The sequence below is a fragment of the Nicotiana tabacum genome, chromosome 7 (genome assembly GCF_000715075.1).
Source record: "Nicotiana tabacum cultivar K326 chromosome 7, ASM71507v2, whole genome shotgun sequence".
Lineage (NCBI taxonomy): Eukaryota > Viridiplantae > Streptophyta > Magnoliopsida > Solanales > Solanaceae > Nicotiana > Nicotiana tabacum.
Genome location: NC_134086.1, coordinates 56,231,159 through 56,246,868, shown reverse-complemented (window position 1 = coordinate 56,246,868; position 15,710 = coordinate 56,231,159). Strand labels below are relative to the sequence as shown.

At 41.4% G+C, this 15,710-nt stretch overlaps 1 protein-coding gene across 1 annotated transcript in view; it reads right to left on the bottom strand.

The window, feature by feature from the left end:
• Positions 1–1,295: 1,295 nt before the first annotated feature.
• LOC142162099 (uncharacterized) overlaps positions 1,296–15,710 on the bottom strand; it is a 64,436-nt gene continuing 50,021 nt past the window's right edge. The window contains exons 12-13 of the mRNA XM_075218409.1: positions 2,172–2,386; positions 1,296–1,682 (exon numbers count right to left, since the gene is read on the bottom strand). Coding sequence (XP_075074510.1) covers positions 1,296–1,682; positions 2,172–2,386 — 602 coding nt within the window. The remainder of the gene's footprint in view (positions 1,683–2,171; positions 2,387–15,710) is intronic.

The following is a 15,710-nucleotide window of genomic DNA, read 5'->3' as shown; positions in this document are numbered from 1 at the left end:
AATGCGAGTCGGAGACGTCCGACTTCCGCTATAAATTAAAGGCCTTCAAACATTGAAACACCGGTTAAGTCAGGCTACCCCCGGCAAAAGCAAAATATAAAGGGCTTTGATAAATTCAACCCTCCGAAAAATCTAAGGCTTCGATAAATTCAGCCCTCAAATAATCCAAAGGCTTTGATAACACCAAACCTTCGGAAAAACCTCAATAGGTATTCTATTATTTCTACACAAACAAATGACTAATAAGATTCCGATACGTTGAACCTTCGAAAAACCCAACGGGTACAAAAATACAGGCTAAGCCATAACAAAAATTTCACCAAGTCTTTTAGCCAAAATGAGGGAAACGTTATATAGCTATTTTAGAGGCCAAAACGACCCAATTTAAAGAGCCTAAGGGCCAATTTTGAAAGAGCCTAAGGGTCGATATATAAGAGCCTAAGGGCCAACTTTAAAGAGCTTAAGAGCCAAAAGCTTATAAGAGTCCGAGACTTCATTCTCACTCAACTCGGAGCCAAAAGCCCCATTGTTCCGAGCTCGCATCAAATTGATTTTAAGCTTAGCTCGAGGACCATCTAAAACCTTAAGGGGTATTATCTTGAGAAATAAAAACCTAAGGGTTTATTACGAGTCTGAATCGATACTTGAGCTGAGTATTTGAATAATCGAAATTTTCCACAAACGGGGACAAAATAAAATCCAACACAAATCGAGAATGGAGCAAAAAGATACTTTATATTCATAAGAGAAATTTACAAAACATATTTACAATGCCCACAAGGGGCCCTTGCACAAAAAATAAAGCCTAATCTATTTTTGGGGTCACACCCCCGGGAGTGTCATCTTCAAAAACTGCATCTTCAGCGGCTCTATCTTTGGGAGTCTCCTCTCCCTCAGGAACATATTCTTCACCTTTCTCGTCCCTAGAGCCATTCACTACATCCTCATCATCGGAGGAGATAAGAAACCTAGTATCGGTTTCCCGTGCCTTTGCTTCGGCTATCTCCTCGGCAAGGTTAAACCCCTCGGGCATGGATTTCCTCGAGAATCTCCCTCCTGGCCGGGCACTTGGCCAATTCATTACTCCATTTTTCCCGTTTGGAGGCATCCCTCAACTCAGCTTGAATATCCGCGACTTCCCTCAAGTATATGGCAATGGATTTATTAGTTGCAACCTTCCTCTTCTCCGCTTCAGCCTTAGCCTGTACAACTTCGGCCTGGGCTCTAGCTAGCTCAACCTCTAACTCCTCAATTTTCCTGGCCTGAGCCAAACCCTTCGCTTCAATGCCTCAGAGCTAAGCTTCAGTCGAGGTCAGTTGGGCTGTAACAGCTCCCTTATTGGCAGCAAGTTGATCCATGTTCTTCTTCCATCGATGACAATCAGCTCGAACTTGATCTACCTCACCCTGGAACTGCCCAATCATATCTAGCTTTTGCTGCAGTTGAGCTATCGAAGTTTTAGCCTCCAAAGTAGGTCCAAAAAGGTTGTACTCTATTAAAATCATAGTTACCTGCTCATCTTGGTCGGACTCGCTTTTTTGAGCTTTGGCCAATGCGGTTCGGAGATCCTTAAGCTCCTCTTCCTTCTGGATATAGAGGAGCCTCAGGGCTGTCTCTTCGCCTGAAACTTTCTTGAGCTCAACCTCACATTGGCTCAGCTTAGCTCTAAACTTTACAATGTCCTATAAGTTAAATGGAGACATATCAGTCAAAATAAAAGAAAGAAAGAATAAATTACAATAATGAAGGTAAGTACTTACTCGGGAAAGGAGATGTTCAGCCTCTTCAAAAATGGTGGATGCATCATTAAGGTTGTTGGCATCCATAATCCCAGCATAGCAACCCTAAAAGGGATCGTCCTCGATGACCTTGTTCTAATCGGGCCTACACAAAGCTTTGGTTTCTTCGATTTCCCCATCGGAATAAGTTAGCAATGAAAGGGAGTGACTTGTTGTCGCTGCCCCGAGCTCTTCACTCGGGGCATTCTCATTACCATTGGGGTCTTAGCATTTACCCCCTCCGGAATAGTTGTTGAAGACGGAGGGACAATCTCAACCTCCGGCGACACATGGGCCTAGCCTGTTCCTTCCTTCGGGGCATCCTCACCCACGAAATGAGGTTTCTGGTTTGGAAGGCTTGGCGGCCTCGATTGGCTTCCTGGTCCAAGTCACCAGCACCGACTCTTCATCATCCGGGGAATCATGGGCCGGATCTGCGCCCGTTTTAGCAATTCTCTTCCACAACATTCGAGCGAGAGCTTTCTTGTCTTGAGAGTCTTTGGGCTTCGAAACCCTTTTTCTTTTGTTGTCCTTCTCGGACTTTGGATTTGAAGGCTTGGTATTTTCCTCGAGTGGAGCCAGCCTCATCTTGGATGCATCACCAAGGCCTGCGTAAGTGAACATTAGTAAGTTGACGACAATAATATACGGAAGGTGTTTAAAACTTGGGAAAAACACTTACCATGGTTCTTGGACTCCCACTGGCCCTTCGCTAATTCGCGCCACTTACGCTCATCATAGGAAGAGGTGGAGGCTAACTTCCGGACCCAATCCTCGAGGTCGGGCACCGCTTGGGAACCCAGGCATTGGCTGTGAAAAGAAGGGTAAAGGCGTTATAAAATGTGAAAACAGAATATGAATAGATACTGGAATACTAACTCCACTAACGATTAAAGTTCCTCTTCTCCGGGAACGGCATCTTATCCACGGGGATGATATCTGAAGTTCTTACTCTAACAAACCGGCTCATCTAACCCTGATCTTTGGTTTCGTCAGTGCTGGCAAAAAAGTCCTTCATTGTTCGGCGCTGCAACTTGATAAGCCCACTAAATAACTGGGCTGATACAATCGAATCAGGTGGCTAAGGGTAAATTCCAATCCCTCAGCCTTTTCAGAAAAATACCGCAGCATGATCACGATATGCCAAAAAGAGGGGTGAATCTGACCGAGGGTGACTTCATATGTTTTGCAGAAGTCGATCACCACCGGATCGAGGGAACCCATTGTGAAGGGGTAAATATAGACACTTAAATACCCCTCCACGTGGGTGGTAATGCTTTCATCGGGGCTCAGGATCTGAACCTCGACCTCATCTCCCTAGCCACAGTCCCTCTTCACATCCTTGATAAGCTTCTTTGTTATCAAGCTAATATATCGAGATGCGTGCTCGCATCGGCCTGGGACGTCGGGAGGATTCTTAATGCTAAAGTCCTTCTTAATAATGCAAGGACCGGGGGTGATTTCCTCAAGTGTTGGCTGCACCATCGGTTTGGCCGGCCGGGAGGCAGAAAAAGATGATGCTTTATCCTTTTTACGGACAGTTTTGGAAGTTTTGACCATGGTTGTATGGTAAAGAATACGAGTTGCACAGGGATGTGGTGTTTGTTGCAAAATCTTGACATTTTTCGGCGCTTAAAGAGGCGGTGGAAACAGGTGATTAGAGAAAGAGATGATGGGAAAGAAGTAAAGAAAGAGTAAAGTTCTTTACTTAGAGGAATCGCCTCATATTTATAGAAGAGCAACGATGGTTCGACGATACTAGTGGCCGACCAATACTGGCGTGCATTCAATATTTTTGGGGAAGTGGACCGACGGGATGTTTCGGTCACTTCGAACGCCTGAATCAGGGAAATGACGTCATCATAAAAGGTTCGAGAAAATCGGGGTTCAAATCGTTTCTTATCATCTTACTCTAAGAAACGCGGGGACTATCTGTATACGGTCGAGATACAATGCCTCTGATTTCTATGCCTTAGAGGCCATCCTGAGTCCGAATCCGGGTAAGATCAAGTTCGGGTTCGAGGGACCAAACCCGAGTTCGAAGGCGAAGCACGATGCATACCGAGGTCGAGTGTGTTCGACCCCGAAATAGTACAATTGTGGATTTGTACCAGAACGAATTAGATTCCTGCCACGTCCCCAAAGTCATGGCGCAAAATCTCAGAATATGATGGTACTATTCCGTACTAGGCGGTTAGACAGTTGTACCAAGAATATTCCTTACTATAAATGGAAATATTCCTTATTTAGGGCTCCCCTATTATATAAAAGGGACCCTAATCATTTGTAAAACAAATTATCATCACTGAGCAAAGAATATACTCTCTACATTTTTACTGTTCATCAACATTGTCTTTTAGCTCCATCGTTCTTACTTTATTTGATTACTTAACTGTTCTTACTGCCCTAAGCCACCTCGAGGTCACCGTCTCGAGGTCACCACTGTCAAGTATTATTGGTTTGATTCACTTCTATCTTTCATTTCTACTTCATATTTCTTGATTATTAATTGGTATTGAACTAAATCACATATATTTAAAACCACTAATCAAATTTAATTGTTACTCAGATTTTCGAGGTAAACAAGGGAGGGGAGAATCAATCATCGCAAAATTCATTTTGAAATATTTGGTTTGCACTTTTAACTTTGAAATTGCTAAGTCTTTAATTAGTTTACCTTTGAAATAAAAGTAACATTTATATCAAAATATTGACAAAATGGCATAAACCTAGTCTGATGATAGCATAAAGGTGCATGCTAGTGCTATAATTAGTTAGCGCAACTTAATTGGATAAATGATAGTACTACATATATATTTGATTGAACAAAACTTTAAAAATATGTTACAATAGATATCTGACTGTGATAATATTTTTACAAGGATATCTCTTCTTATCCCAAATTGATATTCGCTTTGTATTATTTTTAACCAGTATTGGCCATTGAATGCAGAAGTATTGTTTATCCGAAATTATACTTAGACACATATACTATAAAGAATGTTATAAAAAGAATTGTATTTAACGTGAATATCTATATTTTAGAGAGATTTTTGGGATTTTACTTGATGACTAAGTCACTCTATCGCTATAAATAGAGGGGTCATATTCCAATGTAATCATCTCAAATCAATAAGAGTTCTCTCTCCCTACTTTTCTCTGTAATACTCTTCTTCTTTTTTTATTGTTTTATAATACGTTATTAGCACGAGACTCTAACCAATTGAGTAGAAGCTTTGGGATTGAGCATAATGATTGTAAATTGTTTCATGAACTTCCTTCAGGATTAAATTTTGGATTTAAGGTAAGTATTTCACTTTATTTTTTCTCTTTTAAATTCTTGACATTCTATAATTTGATTTTAAATACAAGCAAAGACAATAAGTTGTGATTATAAATCTAATAGAGTTTGTAAGAAATTATAACCACGTGAAGTGGTAAAAAATTTATGCCTTACCATGATAAAATTCATGTATGATTGTGGGCAAAGAAATAGAAATTCGTCCTATTGAATTTGCTTCATTCTCATTCCCTTAAGAGAATATGATAGCAGTACGTAATAAGTCTGAAAGAAGACAAAATTATTACCGTGAAGATATCAATGGATGTGGATGTGGCAATGGACGAAATTATAATCGTCATCATTATAGTAATGAGAATAATAAGGATTCTCAAAAATAATCATTCACTTTGTGAAAGTAATGTTTGTCATCGATTTGACATGAGGTTTCAAAAGCACATATAGATGACTATCGTCAATTCATGATGTGAATGTGACAACAAGTGATTTATGAATATATATTAATTCTTGGAAGAATATGAACGTGCTCGTGGTAGTGAATATACCACACTCACCTCTAGAATGAGGTTTGAGGGAAAATAGGAAAATAATATCATTATTATGGTATGAATGGTCATTGATCACATACCTATTGTACACCAAAATATTTTGGCGATGTGATTATTAAAGGGCAATAGTAATGCAAGAAACAGATCTTGCATGGTTGAATTTAGTTAACGGATGATTCAGAGTCAAATTGGAAGAAGGAATCTAGTTTTGGAAGTTTAAGCCGTGAGAATTTGACTAGAATTTGACTTTTATGTAAACGGCCCCGGAATGGATTTTGGGTGATCTCAACAGCTTCATATGATGATTTTGAACTTAGGCGCGCGTCCGAATTCGGACTTGGAAGTTCGTAGGGTAAATTGAGGCATTTCGGCGAAAGTTGGAAAAGTTGAAGTTTGGAAAATGGAGAAGTTTGACTCAAAGTTGACTTTTGTGATATCGGGCCGGAATGCGATTCCGAGAGTTGGAGCAGCTCCGTTATGTCATTTTGGACTTGTTTGCAAAATTTGGCGTCATTCCGGGTTGATTTGATAGGTTTCGGCGCGAGTTTTGGAAGTTGGAAGATTTGAAAGTTCCTAAGCTCGATTCATGGTGTGATTCGCCATTTCGGCGTTGTTTGATGTGATTTGAGACCTCGAGCGAGTTTGTGTTAGTTTATATAACTTATTTGGGTGTTTAGACGGGGTCCCGAGGGCCTCAGGTATGTTCCAGGTAGGCTACAGGTCATTTTCGCCTTTTTTGGATTGCTGATATCTATCAGCTCGTTTTCTCCTTTGTGTTTGCATCTGCTTCTCCGCGTTCGCGAAGAGTAATCTTGGAGGAGGAATTTGTTTTTCTTTGCGTTCGCGTTTAATCTCTCGCTTTCGCGAAAGTTTGCCTTTATCCTTCTTCGCATTCGCAACCACTACATCGCGTTTACGTAGTAGAATTAGGAGCCAGGGGCTGGTGGTTATCTCTTCTTCGCATTCGCGTCACTCTCCCTGCGTTCGCGAAAGCTTATGTTACTTACTCTCCGCGTTCGCGTCCCTTATCTCGCGTTTGCGATGGGCTTTTCTTGGCAGCTTCAGTTTTCTTCTCCGCAAACGCGATTGTTCTTCCACGTTCGCGATGCACAAATACCTTGGCAGCCAGAATATATTTCCAAATCGAGGGTTACACAATTTTCATCATATCTTGACTTGTGGAGATCGGTTTTGAACGATTCTTTGAGGGTTTTTCAAGAAAAACGATTGGGTAAGTGTTCTTCACCTAAAATCTAACATATTTCATGATTTTATCTTCATTTTCATCATTTAATTTGTGTTTGAGGAAAATGTTGGTTTTGAACGAAAATTTCTAAAATGAAAAATCATGATTTGAGGGACCAAATGGTATCAGAATTTAATAATTTTAGTATGGTTGAACTCGTATTGGAATGGGTATTCAGTTTTTATAAAATTTGTCAGGTTCCGAGGTGCGAGCCGGGGGATCGACCTTTGGACCGATTTTTGGATTTTGTTAAAAATTGAGACTTTATGATCCGGAATAGTTTCTTATGTGTTTTATTTATGCTTTGAAGTTAATTTTGTTAGATTTGAGCTGTCCGGAGGTCTTTTCACCCGAGAAGTGCATTTTTGAATATCGATCTGTCATCTTTGAGGTAAGTATCTTTTCTAACCTTGTGTGGGGGACCTTTCCTTAGGATTTAAGTCTTCTATGTTGATTGTAGTTCATGTACGCGAGGTGACGAATGTGTGCTCGGACTTATCTATGGAAAATTGACTTGAGCCATAAAACATGCTCGATTAGAATCTCGGAGGCGGACTCTCGAGGATATGCACGCGGGGGCATTAATCTGTCTGCCGAGCTTGAGAGGGTGAAGACCCTAGAGAAAAAAGTTGTTGCCCTGCTTGCTTCTGAAGGTGTGTAGAGCAGTGGCTCAAGAGATGATGAGAATGAAAGGGGAATCTCTGCAGGGAAAGAGGCTGTTGAAGACCCTAGGGCCATGGACGGAACTGTCGGGGCACAACCTCTAAGGGAGCCATCGAAGGCATAGACTCGATGGTAGATTAGGGTTTTATTTGATCTCTCCCTTGTAAGGGCTTTATAGGCCTTGTAAATGTACCCTTGTGAGCAATATACATAGAAGGCCTTTCGTTTTTCATCACTTATCTTTTTCCTTTGCCTTTTAAGAATAATCCGCGATGTTTTTTGACAATTGGTCCGAGATTTTGGACCTCGGGTTAGACCATTGACTTTTCGCCATTGCTGAGCAATTCATGATAATCGAAGGTCGATCGTTTGGGGCCTAGTCCCCGAGTCGGGTTCTCGACTCGGGTTACTGGCCCTTAAGTTTTGAAACCGATCGTGAGATTTTTTTGGGTTGGCTGTTGGGTTGGCGTGACTTCTAATCGGTCCTGAGGCTTTTTTAGGCTGGCGACAATGGCTCTTATGTGTTGGGTTGGTGCGACCTTTTAATTTAAGCTGGCATCAGTGGCTCTTACGCATTGGGTCAGTACAACCTCTTAGTATAGGTTGGCGACAGTGGCTCTTACGCATTTTCCCTTAGGCTTTTAGTTAACTGTTTCGGGCTCAATCTTCGAGTAGGATTTCGACTCGAGCTTATTGACCCTTAATTTTTCAAAATTTAAGCTGACTCTTAAGCTCTTACGCGTCGGGTCGGTACGACCTCTAATGTAAGCTGGCATCAGTGGCTCTTATGCGTCTGGTCGGTACGACCTCTAATGTAAGCCGGGGTTAGTGGCTCTTATGCGTCGGATCGGTATGACCTCTTATATAGGCTTTATTTTTCCCTGGCTAAAGACTTTTTGAAGTTTTTGTGTTCGCCCGGATCTTCGATGGCCCGATAAGAAACTTGATTATGAGTCGTTATGTAGCAATGAATGACCGCCTTGGGAGGTTTCGCTCGATGGTTGAATTGTTTCGAAGCCTGTCATTTGCAGCTGACATGATCGAAGCCCTTTTGCTTATGCTGAGGGTAGCCTGATTAATCGGTTGTTTTCAAAGTTTTTTCGAAGTAATTGAAGGCCGGTGATTTTGTAGCGATAGTTGGGCGTCCCCGAGTTACATGAGTTTGGTTGGTACAGCCTTATGATCGTAGTTATAGTATTTGGCAGTAGCCTTTCAGTCCCCGAGTGAAGTAGTTTCGGCGTCTATATTGAGGGTATGACTTTTTAGAGGTCTTATAAGTTCGGATATATAGCCTTAACTTTAAGATCGGGATTATGCCTTTTGTAAGGTCTTACAAATTTTAACATGCCTTACTTGAGGTCTTATGGATGAGTTACTTGGTACAAGTATGGTTCATGCCTTGCTTGAGGCCTTACAGATAAGTTACTTAGTACAAGTATCGTACATGCCTTGCTTAAGGTCTTACAGATAAGTTACTTGGTACAAGTATGGTTCATTCCTTGCTTGAGCTCTTACAGATAAGTTACCGATTGCTCAAAGGGAAGACAGTCGACGACAAACCCCGAGACGTCGATAATTTTTTGGCTTTGGAGCCGTTCTTCGTAAACTTGGTGTTGCCTCAATGAGGGCTTATGAGCTCGAAATTTCCAACCCGGAGGCCATATGGCTTCGATCTTTTGATGTCAGTCCACGAGTGTTTGGGGACATTCCGGCTCTGGAGCCATTTCTTGCAGAAAATAGCAGACTTCTTTGAAGCGCAAAATTTTTTCGATGGAGGAGAAAATATTCTTTGATTACTTGGCACACGTATACATGTTTTCGTTGTCAAGGACTCGGTTATACTATGCGGACACGGTTCATTCGACCGTTTGGCCCGATACATCATTTTTCTATCGAGACCCTTTTTTGGCACATCTTGACTCCTCCGAGGAGGTGGCTTCCCAGGGGGATGCCCCCCAGTATTTGAGGTTGACACAAGAGAAGCCTTGGATACTTGTTGAGTTCCCCTTAGGTAGCATATAGAGGTTTCCTTGTTAAAAACCTTATCGGTAAAACCCTTATTGGGATAAAACCCGATCGAAGGAAAAGAGTGCAACGTTAGCTTTAAAACCCAAGGTCTCTGAGCCGGGGGATGTTTCAGCGCCTTTCATCAGACACCTTAGCAGTAGTAGAATTTGAGCCTTGATATGTTCCAATTGCTTGGAAGTTGTTCGCCTTCCATGATACTGAGCTTGTAGGACCCTTTGTTGATTACTCCGAGGACACGGTATGGTCCCTCCCAATTTTGGCCTAGATTTCCTTCATTGAGGTTTTGAGTGTTTAGGGTGACTTTTCTCAGGACCAAGTCCCCGACTCCAAAATGTTGGAGATTCTTTCTCCTGTTATAGTACCTTTCGATCCTTTGTTTTTGGGCGGCCATTCGGACCAGTGAAGCTTCTCCCTTTTCATCCAATAGTTCGACGGCCGTAGTCATGGCCTTGTTGTTTGAGCTCTCGGTGGTGTGTCGGAATCTTGTGCTTGGTTCTCCAACCTCCACCGGTATCAAATCCTCGGAACTATATACTAGAGAGAAAGGTAGTTCTCTTGTGCTTGATTTTGGAGTTGTTCGGTATGCCCATAGCACTTCGGAAAATATTTCTCAACACTTTCCCTTAGCACTTTCCAACATCTTTTTTAAGTTTTGAATGATGGTATTGTTTGTAAATTTGGCCTGACCATTTGAACACAGGTGGTAGGGTGTCGACAATATTCTCTTGATTTTGTGATCCTCGAGGAACTGTGTTACTTTGCTTCCGATGAACTGCTTCCCATTATCAGATGTTAACTCAGAAGGAATCCCGAATCGGCACATAATGTGGTCCTAGATGAAGTTAATGACTTCTTTTTCTCTTATGTTTTCGAAGGCCTGCGCTTTCCACCCATTTTGAGAAATAGTCAATCAAAAATAAAATAAATCTAGCTTTACCCGGTGCCGTTGGTAGAGGTCCGACGATGTCCATCCCCCATTTCATAAACGGCCACGGCGATTAGACCGAATGTAGTTGTTCACCAGGTTGGTGAATCATTGGGGCAAATCTCTAGCATTTGTCATACTTTCGGACGAATTCTTTGGTGTCTTTTTCCATGTTGTCCCAATAGTAGCCTGCTCTGATCACCTTTTTGACTAAGGAATTGGTGCCGGAATGGTTTTCGCATGTGCCCTCGTGGATTTCTCGGAGCACATAATCTGTGTCTCCCGACCCTAGACATACTAATAGGGGGCCATCGAATGTTCTTCTGTACAGAATTCCGTTTTCGTCGAGCGAGAATTGGGCTGCTTTGGTTCGTAGGGCCCTCGATTCTTTTTGTTCCGTGGGAAGTTTCCCACTGTTCACCACTGATTTGGATAGCTGAACAACAGCCCTAGGGAGTAGGTCATCTTCTTCGACAGACGATCCCAGGTTTGCGAGGGTATCGGCCTCGCTATTCTGCTCTCAAGGTATGTGGACCAGAGTCCATTCTTTGAAATGGTGCAATGTGACTTGAATTTTGTCCAAGTATCTTTGCATCCTGTCTTCTCGGACCTCGAAGCTCCCATTTACCTGATTTACTACCAGGAGGGAATAGCATCTTGCTTCAACGACTTCATCCCCTAGGCCTTTGGCCAATTCTAGAACTGCAATCATAGCCTCATATTCAGCTTCGTTGTTAGTCAATCTTGCAGTTTTTACAGATTGTCTGATTATACTACCCGTAGGTGGCTTCAGAACTATACCGAGCCCGGACCCTCTTATGTTCGAGGTGCCGTCAATAAACAGGGCCCACACCCCAGAAGGTGTGCCTGCTTTTAGTAAAAGTTATTTTTCTACCTCAGGCACAAGGGAGAGCGAGAAGTCGGACACGAAGTCCACCAGAATTTGAGACTTGATAACCGTTTGGGGTTGATACTCAACATCATATCCCCTAAGTTCGATGGCCAATTTGGCCAGTCGGCCCGATAATTCAGGCTTATGCAATATTCTTCGAAGAGGATATGTTGTTAAAACACAAATACGATGGCATTGATAGTAAGGTTTCAATTTTCGTGATGCGCTTATTAATGCAAGAGATAATTTTTCTATGTGTGGATACCGAGTTTCGGCATCTCTCAAGGTCTGACTTACATAATAAACAGGAAATTGCATACCTTGTTCTTCTCGAACCAGCACACCACTTACCACTCTTTCGGATACGACCAAGTATAAATACAGTGTCTAATCCTCCTTTGGAGTATGGCGTAAAGGCGGGATAGTTAGATATTGCTTCAACTCCTCTAGGGCACGTTGGAATTCCGGAGTCCATTCAAAGTTGTTTTTCTTTTTGAGTAAGGAGAAGAAATGATGACTCCTGTCTGATGATCTCAATATGAATCGGCCTAAGGCTGCTATCCCCTCGGTCAGTCGTTGCACGATATTCACGTTGTTTACCACTGTGATTTCTTCGATGGCCTTGATTTTGTCGGGGTTGATCTCGATTCCCTGTTTGACATCATGAATCCTAAGAATTTACATGAACCCACTCCAAAGGCACATTTCTCGGGATTAAGTTTCATGTTGTAGCTTCTAAGGATGTCGAATGTCTCTTGCAAATGAGTCAAATGGTCCTCTGCGCGCAGGGACTTAACTAGCATGCCATCAATACAAAACTCCATGGATTTGCCTATTTATTGTTCGAACATTTTATTAAACTAGTCGTTGATATGTGGCTCCCGCGTTTTTCAGCCCGAAGGGCATTACATTGTAGCAATATGTATTGTACTTCATAATGAACAAAGTCTTTTCCCTATCCCTAGGGTTCATCTGAATTTGATTATACCCCGAGTAGGCATCGAGAAAAGTGAGGGTCTCATGACCGGCTGTGGCATCAATCAAACGGTCGATGTTAGGCAACGGGAATGAATCCTTGGGGCATGCCTTATTTATGTCTTTATAATCTACGCACATTCATAACTTATTTGACTTTTTGGGAAATACCACCACATTGTCCAGCCATTCGGGATACTATACCTCCCTAATAGACCCTATTTTGAGGAGTTTTGTTACCTCATCCTTGATGAATGTGTGTTTTACTTCGGACTGGGGTCTTCTTTTTTGTTTCACCAGTTTGAATCTAGGGTCGACACTTAGTCGATAGGTGGTTATTTCCGGTGAGATCCCTGTAAAGTGGGACCAAGCAAAGCAATCGATGTTATTAATAAAAAATTGAATGAGTTTTCTCCTGAGTTTAGGGGTTAACGCCATTCCTAGGTATACCTTCCGATCTGGGAGATGTTCGATCAATGCAGCTTGCTCTAGTTCTTCTATAGTCGACTTTATTGTGTCTGATTCTTCGGGGGCAAAGAAGGTTCGGGGAGCGAGGAAATTTTCTTCTTCATACTCAGGGGTACGTTTGTCTCCCATGTCTTTCGAGGTAGAGTGTATAGAATCTGACGTTTACCAGTGGACCGCGAACATTTTTTTCGCCGCATGTTGTTCTCCATATACTATTTTTATACCATCCTTCTTTGGAAACTTCATCATCTGATGCAGAGTTGATGGTATTGCCCTCATGTTGTGTATCCACGACCTCCCAAGCAATGCATTGTACCTCACGTCATCGTCGATGACATGGAATTTGGCATCCTAAACTACCTCGAACACGTTGACCGGGAGGGTGATATCCCCTTTCATAGCTTCGTCGGCCATGTTAAAGTCGTTGAGGACTCAGGAGGTAGGTATGATCTGATCGAGCAGTCCGAGCTGCTCTACCACCTTCAACCTAATTACGTTGGCCAAGCTACCTGGATCCATGAGTACACGTTTAATTTGATTGTTATTCAAGAGAAAAGAAATTACTAGTGCATCGTTATGTGGTCGAGTCGAGGTCTCAAAATCTTCCTCGCTAAATGCAAGGATGTCTTCAGGCATGCGACCCCGAATTGACCATTCCATTGCGGCGGCCACTTTTACCCGTTTGATCACGGGTCCCTGGGGGATATCGGTCCCCCCAATGACCATATGAACGATGTGTTGAGATTTCCCACTCCGTTTCTCCTGTCTGCCTCTTTTTCTTCATGGGTGGGATTTTCCCGAGTTTCCTGTTGACTTTTCTGGCATGTATTCCTATTAATGTGGGTATTGACATTAATGTGTTGGGCGTTACGTGAGACAGTGCCCACTGAGGTCAGGTCTGGCATGCTCTCGGGGTTTTGTAGTGGTACACCAGTACCTGGAACAGCTACACTGTTCTTTCCATAGTCCTCAAGACCGTCGTTTTCTCGTGTGTTTACTGGGTTAGACATTTTGATCTAAAATCAAAGATTCTTGGATAAGAAGAAGTGTGAAAGATAACTTGCATTATGTAGTAAATCAGCAAAAAAACAATCACTATTATTTTTAGCCACGTGATGGGCGCCAAATTGTTTACCTTGAAAATGGTAATTATAATTAGATTTGATTGTGTGGTTCTAAAAATACGTGCGTGGTTTATTTTTATGCTTGTTGTTATGCAATAGATGCTAATTGTGAGACTAGAAAATAAGGTAAGAACTCAAAAATAGTGTGTTTAAACAAACCGAGCAGTTGAGAATCGGGGCCTCGAGCCTGATTATATGGAGCCTCGAGGTCAAACTCGATACTGAGTTATGGACAGCCGATGAAGGGCTAAAAGTATTGAAAGCTTTGATGAAGGCTTTTTATGACCAATAATGAATAATAAATGAAGAACAATTAATAAAACACAATAAATGTAAGTAGTGAAATCAAGAGAACATGTTTAAGTTAGAGGGTAGAGAGAATGTTTTTGTATTGTATTCAATATTCTATATCATGTAATATCATATGTGCAAAAAATAGTAAAGGTCCCCTTTATATAGGAGGAGGGAATCCCAACATAGAACATGTGTATTTATTAAAAAGAAATGTAGTTGGTATAGCTACTTAGCAGTCTGGTACAAACTGGTAATATTCTTGTAGGTGTTGTCAGTTTGGACAACGTGCCTAGGGAACTTTCCGTTTATCCATGACAACCACCGACTCGTGCTTCCCCAAGGTCGGGTATAAAGAACCGTCGAGGTCAAAAACTCGAATTGTGCCCCCGGGCCTTCGAGGCCTTTCGAGGTGAAGCTATGGAAAAGGACATAATGATTGCGAAATCGGGCTTTCAGATTTCACTCGTATATAGTGTCACATGGTGACTTATATTCGAAAGATATTTATTTGAAAGGGTTATATTCAAAAGGTATTCATTTTTAGAGAACTATTTTTGAAAATTATTTACTTGAAGGAAGTAAATTTTGAAATGTTTTTATCACTTGAAGGATTTGACTAATTGATTGAAGTTTGTTGGCTAAAACCTAATGTGAAAAATCTCGTAGTTGCTAAGTTATGACTTGTCCTTACTGTAATTGTTATTTCGGATTTGGGTTGTATTTTCGTTCATTCTTCTATGTCTTATTATGGTTTTTCACTATTACTTGTTGTTTTCTTTCCTTATTGCAACTACTGTATTATTAGCCACATCGCGTAGTCTTCATATAAATATCATGTTTTATTGTTTCTATATTTATACTTGTTCAGTTTATTAGACCAGTAGGTGTCTTGACTGTTCCTCGTCACTACTCCGCCGAGGTTAGTCTTGATACTTACTGGGCATCGTTGTGGTATGCTCATACTACATTTCTGAATATTTTTGCGCAGATCCAGGTATTGTTCGATAGTAGCTGTGTGGACTCTTGCCGAGGAGACTCAAGGTAGCCCTGATGCTGCGTTCACAGACTTTGGAATCACCTTCCTATTTTGTATTCACATTTTTGTAGTTATTTCCATACAGATGTGTTTAGAAGTTGTAGCGAAACTCTGTAGAGCTTATGACTTGTACCGTCGGTTTTGGGAACATGTATATTTCATAAAGATTGCTATGATTAAGCTATTAGACTTTCTTTATTATAGTTGATATTCAGTAAATGTTAGGCTTACCTAGTCCCTAATACTAGGTGTCATCATGAAACCCAACAGAGGGAAAATGGGGTCGTGACACGTAGTAAGTCTCAAAAAAACTTATTTAGTTTCCAAAGTTTATGCGAAAGCGATTGATTATATTGAGACTATAAATAAAGAAAAAATTTAATATCTTTTATTACTATAACTTTTAGGGGGTAATATATATGTGAAAATCTA